At 41.3% G+C, this 8,327-nt stretch overlaps 1 protein-coding gene across 3 annotated transcripts; it reads left to right on the forward strand.

The window, feature by feature from the left end:
- The first annotated feature begins 634 nt into the window (after nucleotides 1-634).
- Nucleotides 635-8,226, forward strand: sh2d5 (SH2 domain containing 5). Of its 3 annotated transcripts, none has more exons than XM_061687991.1 (10): nucleotides 635-819; nucleotides 2,578-2,643; nucleotides 2,724-2,804; nucleotides 3,903-3,977; nucleotides 4,096-4,242; nucleotides 4,769-4,969; nucleotides 5,046-5,232; nucleotides 5,475-5,580; nucleotides 6,816-6,975; nucleotides 7,610-8,226. In XM_061687991.1, exons 2-10 carry the CDS (start codon nucleotides 2,593-2,595, stop codon nucleotides 7,829-7,831), a joined length of 1,230 nt encoding a protein of 409 aa, XP_061543975.1. In that variant the 5' UTR covers nucleotides 635-819; nucleotides 2,578-2,592; the 3' UTR covers nucleotides 7,832-8,226. The 3 variants fall into 3 exon arrangements, with proteins under 3 accessions (XP_061543975.1, XP_061543976.1, XP_061543977.1); XM_061687992.1 differs by having other exon boundaries at nucleotides 4,808-4,969; XM_061687993.1 differs by lacking the exon at nucleotides 2,724-2,804.
- Nucleotides 8,227-8,327: the final 101 nt, after the last annotated feature.

An 8,327-nucleotide genomic window follows, 5' to 3' on the forward strand; every position in this document is an offset into this window, starting at 1 on the left:
TTTTAAAAGAAAATCAATAGAATAAAGAAATTGACAGATGACTTGGATAAAAAATGGACTATAATTAGAATTTAAAAAATATTTTACGATTAGAATAAAACTTTTTTTAACTAAAAATATCGATTAGATTTAAAAAGACAAAATATTAACTTAATTAACAGGTAGCGGAAGAGTGGGAGCAACAAAGAGCGCAACCATGCTCAAAAATTAAATACTTACTCCATGTAATTATGCTACTGCACCACCCAGTGCAATAAATAAGGGACGTGAAAGCATACGTCATAAAAGTGGCAAAGGGGCACATCAAAGATGCCGTCTCGGTTCTGCCGATTAGTAATGTGAGTGTAACTTTATTAAGGGAAAAACTCCCCCCCCGCCCCCCCTACCTTAAAAAATTACAATAAAACTGTCGAATTAAAATTGGGAACATGTTTTCAGTAAAATTTAATAGATAAAGTCGCTATGTATGTTAATAGTCAAACAGCACATTAAGTTTAGCCGTGAGCAATAAAAGTAGAAGATGGCGAAGCACATTCGAATTCCATCGCGTGTAGTTTTTTAATCGTTATTTATTTTTTATTTGATTAGGTTTTTTTCATCGCGTGGAGGTGTGCCACTTCCGCCTTGTGACGCCACCAGCCGTTTTACGAGAATGAAAGTGAGAGCGGCGGACCCGACGGGCAGTCACCACCACGCCGCCGCGGTGAACACAACTTCGCTCGGACACGCCGCCACCCACCAACGTGGTGCCCCCAGCTGGGCTTGAGCAGCACACCTGGGCCGAGGCACCAGCGGAGTTCGGACGCGGCCGGACTTCAGGTGAGTGAGGGCGGCGGGAGCGTCGTCGAAGACAGCCTCGGTGAGAAGGGAGGCGGTCCGTGAACTCATCATGTTGAGACCCGTTCGGATGTCTTTTCCATTTTTTCCCCCTCATACTTGGAAAAAGAAAAGAAAGCCTCAGATCAACTGAAACTTTCACTTAATTGTCTTAATTACCTCCACCAGGTTCGCCAACGTGTGTGTAAATGTTTTCGGCTAGGTGCGCCACCAAAGATGTTGTGGATTCTTGGTGAGAATCAACATATTGATGAATTCAAAACTTGGTCCGCGTTTACAATGGGCGCAAGCTATGTCCAAGCAAATTTGATTCAGGTCAATTCATCCATTTTTTTTCTATCCCACTTGTTCTCATAATAGTAACTCGTGAGCTGGAATCTGTCCCACCTGACTCAGGGGGAGAGAAGCAGGGTAAAACCCGGAGTGGTTGCCAGCCCTGCCGCATGCGGTTGTGTAGACAAACAAGCATTCATGCTCACTTTTACACTTAAGTACAATTTGGAGTCTTCAGTGAACCTAACGGTCATGTTTTTAGGAAGCTGGAGTACCCAGAGAAAAGCTGAGACTTGAACCCCTGACCTCAGAACTGTGAGGCAGGCGTGTTTACCACTTGGGCTCTGTACTGCCAATTCCCCCCCCCCCCCACCAAAATAAATCCTCTTTCTTTCACTCATTCACTGCCAGCCGCTCCCGAAGCAGCGTTCCCTGTATTTCCAACTATTTTTCCGTTCTTTGGCGCTCATCAGTAGAACGCAGGTTGGTTTCACCAAAAAGCAGCGGAAACAAGCTTTTTGTAAAAAGAAACATGTCAAGTAGAACAATGAAACTGACGCAAATATTTAGTGCTTTTGTGACACCTCAAACTATAAAGCAACAAAAGCAAGACTGAGAAAGGGGATTTTGATGGAAAAATAATGTATTTACAGTTGGAATAGACTTAAGTATCGCCTGGGCCGATTATCGGTGCCGATATTCAGCATTTTGACGCATATCGGTGTCTGCCTTTTTTAAATGTATTTATTTTAAATCCCACAGCTGATAAAACATCAATTTAAAACTGGGTAAACATCAGGGATTTATTCATTTATTACAATTCCAGTTAACTTTATAAGAGATGCTGCTGACCCTGGGAACTCCCTGCATTTTTTTGTAGTTTATTTTTATTTTTTATTTTTTTTAACCTAAAACAAAGATAAGTGAAATATTAATATTTCAGGTATGTTGAATTTTTGGAAAACTTTGTTTACTGTAAAAAAAACATTAGGGAGCTATTTATGCAAATCTCAAAAGCTGTTTATTAAACATGCTTAAGAGCATTTACATGAGACCCTCTTCCGCGCCTGCCGGTTGAAAAACATACTTGACGAATATATTTGTCAGTGAATGAGTTAATTTTGATCAATGTGTAGTTGTTTTTTTAACTGGCAATGGTGTGAATGAATTATTTTCAAGCTAAATAGAAATTTGTCTTTTTTTCTGAACATTACATAAAACCTGGACAGACACAGTTGTGAATGTGAGATTGGATAGTACCTGTCATCTTCTTATGTGTCACTCAGTATTCCTCTTTCGCTTTGTTTTGTAAGATAAAAGATTCTTCTTTTTCTTCTTCGAAGATTCTTCTTCATAAAGTCGACAAAAGCTGCTGGACTATGTCCAACGTCCAGGTTGATAGAAATGCCGTTATTATACTTCCTGTTTGTACCTTGATGTACTGTATGCGTGTGTGTGCATGTGCAGAGATCTCCAGGCGTCATGGGGGAAGCAGCAGTAAGAGAGGATGGGGCGGTGATACGATCAGCTGAGGTCAGCACTTTTAGTATATTAGCGCCCTTACTCGCATGTTTGTCCATTTCTGCGTTTAATGCTACATATTGGCGCCGAAGTACGTAGGCTCGTTTCCGGTGGACGACAGCTGCCTGGATGACCAGATGGAGCAACTGCACAGGAACTTAAAGGGCCTGAAAGTAAGAGAAATAGATGATAAACGCTCTATCTATCTATCCATCCATCCATCCAAAACTCATGGCCCACCACATTGACAACTTCACTGAGCAATCAAGTATGCGCATCTTATCAGAAGCTAATGCTAATCTGTGCATTCAACAAAACTAAATGCAGATCTGCTTACCTTTTTTTTCTGTGTTGTCATGTCATACCTTGTTAGCCCACCAAGGACCACATGAGTAGCTCTTGGGCCTGTTCTACAAATAGCTTACAAGTGATGGAACATTGTGATTTCCAAGGAATGTTGTAGAAGTGATCACTTGAAAATGTAAACACTTGCAGAGATATATAGAAATAAACGGTTGCATAGTATTTATCAGTTCCCTACCATGTTAAATCATTCTTAAAATAATTGTGAGAAATCATTAACATGATCAGTGCCTTTGTTAATATCGGCTTATCTGTATAAATCAAATTAATTTGAGTAAATTTTTAAAGTGTATCTAACTGGTTGCTCTTTGCATTTGTCAGTGCTCAAAAAGTAGCTCTGTGTTTCAAAAAGGTTCTTGAGCCAAGCTCTTTATGATGGTGTTACAGACTGTTGCCCACAGGTGTCAAACTCAAAGCCCTGGAGCCAGATCTGGCCCGCCACATGATTTTATGTGGCCCGTGTAGGCATATCATGTGTGTCAACTTCCATGATTCAAGCATTTCTGTGTTACCAAATATGGACAATAGTTGACAAACCCATTACCCTTGATTTCTGATTCCAAAACTAGTTTATAAATTTCTGTGTAATAATATGATGAGGTGATTTAAAGATTTTTACGGTTTCACAGTCATAACGGCCCTCTGAGGGAAACCGTAACTACAAAGTGGCCGAGACAAAAATAAGTTTGACAGCCCTGGTGTAGTCTGATGACCAGATTCTTGCTGTCCCTTGAAAGGGGTTCTGGATCTTGGCCCAGCCTACCTGATCATGCAGATAAAAGATTTACCTGGTTGTTTATGTTCACAGTTGATGGTGGGCAGGTACTCCAGGGACCCAACTATTTGTACACAAGCAAATAAAAAGTACATTTTAATTGAAATAGTTCTGCTGTATTTTCTCCCATCAGACATGCAAGAACAGGAGGCCCGTATCCCTAAAGTTCTCCATCAAAGGTGTGAAAATGTACGACGAGGACGAAATGGTATGAATGTTTTTTTATATGGGGATTTTTTTTATTTTATTTTAATTTTTTTTGGGGGGTGGGGGCACCACTGCAATCAACATCATTTGTTTGGTCCAACCTGTCATCCGGCCTCCAGACCCTCCTGATGGCCCACGCCCTTCGCAGAGTGTCACTCTCCACCGCTCGGCCCAGCGACGCCCAGTTCGCCTTTGTCTCCCACAATCCGGGCAGCGCCGACGCCCAGCTGTACTGCCACGTTTTTCAAGCCAGACACGCCAGAGCTGTGAGAGACCGGCTTGCCTAATGTCATTTTCTTTGTTTATCAACCCAAAAGGAGGAAACATTAATGATCACTCATGATCATTGAACAACTCATCATATTTAGAAATGCCCACCTCCTCCAGGTCCAACATCTTCGGCCATCAAACCTGGTTCAAGAGTAAAATTTGGACCCAATAACTTTCTGGAAGGCTTGTCTCAGGATCGATCTACCGACTCTTTGGCCTACCCTGATGTTTGGTCATAGCACAGACCACAATGCTTTCTGGTCGAGATTATGCTAATTTCCACACTTTTAGAGAAGCATTGTATGCAAACGTTCTGGTAAACTGCAGTCTAGAATGCAATAAAACCTCCCTTGGAAGGTGGGACCCATCTGTTCTGTATCTTGACAAAGTGGTTGCACCTTAACGACAGAGAGGTCCAGAAAATATTCTTTTCATGTATGTATAGTGAGTGTGGATCCAGAAAGTGGTATGACCATGCACATGTCCCCACTACCCGCCGCCCACCCCCCCTCTCCCTTTTAGGCCCAGTTCCTGAACCTTCTGCTGTGCCGCTGTTTCCAGCTATCTTACCTGGAGAAGCATCCAGACGAAGCTCAGGAAGTTTCTTCTGGGTCTGCGCCTCGACGTAACCCATCGCTTCTCAACCACGGCTTCCCGCTCAGTGTTAGCGCACTGGTGTCCTTCCGAAGAGCCCCCTTTCGGGGGTTGATGTTCGGGTCTAAGGTCGTCAGACAAAGTGGTTTTACTTTTATAGGGCACTTATTGAAACACTCCTGACATTTTCTTTGCCCGTGCATAGAAACGAGACAAGTTCTCCGACGAGCAGCAGCTCTGCAGCCAAGACGAGGTCTTCCCTTCCTCCTCCCCGTCTCTGGTGCGCAAGAAAGCCATCCGCAACAAAGTGCTGCGCTCTGGGGCGTACCGCTCCTTCACGTTCACGCCGCTTAAGCAGCGCCACGTCCAGGAGCACCTCAGCGCATCACAAGGTGGGCCTGGTGTTCACAAGGCGCTCTCCAGATTCAGGGACTTGATTAGGTAACGCCCTCGCTCCTTGCTCACTTGATGGGGAGGTCACGTGGCGGTGTTTCTTCAGAGGTTTTAGCGAGGCTTACACGGGTGCTCACTCTTAAGCCTTTAACAAGCTGGCACATGTTTGTTTTTTATTGTTGGATTTTTGTCTTCCCTTCTTGAAAGTACAGTGATTTTTCTTCTCTTGTCGGTGGAGTAGAAAAGGACCCAGACAAAACCCAAGCAAGACGATCCCGGGCGCCGAGCTTGGCCGAAACTGAGGAAGCGCTCGCTCAGGCTGTGTGGTGTTGGGCCGGTATCGCAACGTGAGTGCATACAATTTTTTTTTATGATTTCAAACAGTTCACAGGGGTCTTGATAACATGTCTAATGTGCTTATGTCAAAACACCTTAAGGATAATCTTAAAATCATTAGCTAGTTCTCTGCTCTTCTCCGCTTTGTTAAATGTTAGAGGTAAAACGAACTGCTGTTAGCCATGCTAATTAGCTAGTCACCTGCCTTGCTAGCGAGCCGATAGTACCGTAATTTCTCATGTATAATGCGCACCCCCTCCCCCCCAAAAAATGACAAATCAATAGTGCGCATTATACATAAGTATAGGGGGAATTATTAGTATTTTTATTTTATAAATGTATGCCGCCATCTAGAGGTTATGCACTCTCATTTCAATATGCCACCTAGAGGTTATGAGAAAGGTGTAGCCTACTGATTCCAATATGACAGTATATATGTACAGTTGTGCTCATATGTTTACATACCCTGGCAGAATTTGTGAAAGTTTTTTTAAAAATATGATTGAACATTAATTTATTTATGGTTATGTTTTGTTAGATGATAATGCTTTTCTGAAATGGTTGACAGTTCATTTTGAATCCCATTTAAATAAAACTAAATGTGTTTCGCCTGGCCCTTCATGTTTTCTTTAAAGAATTGTACCCATCTTACAAATTCTGCCCGGGTAATCAAATATATGAGCACAACTGTGTGTTTTCTCACTTACTAAATAAAAGTAGGGCTGTGAATTTCAAAATAAGAGCATGTAAATAAAAAGAAAATATTACGTGTCCAAATAAAGTGCTTAACTTCAGAATAATTAATACAATATATACAATCATGTTTTGATCATACGGGTAGAAGCAAAATAATGCATTGTAAAACTGCATTATATATGGGTAGGTTTTCCAGAATTTTGAGGTGAACTTTGGTGGGTGCGTTATACATGGTTGCGCATTATACATGAGAAATTACGGTATTTATTCCACCAATTGTAGACACGCTAACTCTTGTCGCTGGTTGCAAACATTCATTTGAGGACTCTTACTGTATGTAAATCTTAACCGTGACCCAAAAGTACAGAACTGCTCACTCACACATTTTCTGAAATAAGCAGCTAAAAAAAGATTTACTTCAAAGTTGAATTTCACAAATGATGGGGCAAGCACTCCAGAGAGCCAACTAATTGTATATTAGCAATTAAAAAGCACATTTTACATAAAATGCCCCCTTTAAAGCCAATATATCTCCCCTTCTGTGTCACAGTGACAGCAGCTACTCCCTCCTAGCTGATGACGTTTTGGGATCCTACCTCCTGTGGCCGCACCCCAAGAAACCCAAAAGTGGATCCCTCATCATTCGCTTCCCCTCCGGCCTCGTCACCCACCTCATTGAAAACACACGTGAAGGGAATTTCCTGTTGGAGGTAACTGTCCTGAATGAGCGTGCACGTCGTTTTCACATGTTACATGAAATTGTATGACTTTATTCCAAACATTTTAGTCTCTTCATTTCATAGCGTTTCTCATGGCTGCACTGCTTCCAGTACATGTGGATGTTTTTGTCCAATCAGATTTCAGCCTCTGTGTTGTCATGTCAATCTAATCTGATCAGTGGCTTCTGAATCAGTAGTTTTCGCTGATGTCATTTAAATTACTCGTTCGACGAGCAAAACACACATGAATACATTTAATAATCAGCATCTCTGGTAAGTATTGAATATTATGTCATGATTGTGAACTGCTCCCGATGATATACGTGGCACATTTGCGTGCTGTTGCATTTTTGTACATAGTATTGATGGTTTATATAATTGCAACATGATAATTGTGGATTAAGTGAAGTAAATCCTTACTGAAGGTCCAGGTACCAAATGCACGGCCCGCTGTACCTCACTATGAACATAATTCATTTACATACAAGAATGTGCTTGTGCAATCATGAAAATATACTGCAACACATTTCAAAAAGCAAATGTATTCTTAATAAATGCCAACTTTTTCATGTCAAAACTAAACAGAGATATTTTATCTATCATTTTTGTCTTTGGCGTGTGGCAGAAATGCAAAGCAGAATTCAGTTCCTTCGCGGAGCTGATTGAACATTACATGGAGAACCAGGATGGACTGCCGTGCCGGCTGACCTGCGCCCGCGTCAACCATTGCTACGAGTGGGAGGAGGAAGACGCCACAGAGCCCAAGGCCCAGGAGCTGCACAGGAGTCTGAACAAAAGCAGAATGCAGAGGATAGTCAAAGGGATAGGGATGAAATTTGGACACTAGAAGCTGTCAGCTGCTAACCTTTTTTTATTTAAAAAAAAAACATTTTTATTTTTGTTTTTTGCATGTTCACGTTACATGTTGGTGAGACATTCCAAACTTTATCAATACTCACCGCACCTTTTTATTTACCCTGTTGGCACTTCAAGTATCTATGATGTATAGGTCATTTTGTCAAAGCTCTTTTTTTATGTACTTGTTGTTTTAATGTTTATATATATATATATATATGTACGTTTTTTAAATAGAGTTCCATCGATTTTTAAGGCATGTAACTATGCTTAACAGAAGTACTTGCTCAATTTTTATGGCGTTAAGAGTTTAGGTTGTTAAATCTGATGGCAAAGCTGTTTCCCGCTCTATTGTCAAGTTATTGCAAATATATTTGTTTCTATTCAGTTGTTTTGTTGGTATCACTAACGCTTTGGTAGTGCTTTTTAGGACACCCAGATTTGTATAACAAGAAAAATAATTTAAATGTTATGATATTTTTTGCCTG

This window comes from Phycodurus eques, chromosome 10, assembly GCF_024500275.1.
Source record: "Phycodurus eques isolate BA_2022a chromosome 10, UOR_Pequ_1.1, whole genome shotgun sequence".
NCBI classification, from domain to species: Eukaryota; Metazoa; Chordata; class Actinopteri; order Syngnathiformes; family Syngnathidae; genus Phycodurus; species Phycodurus eques.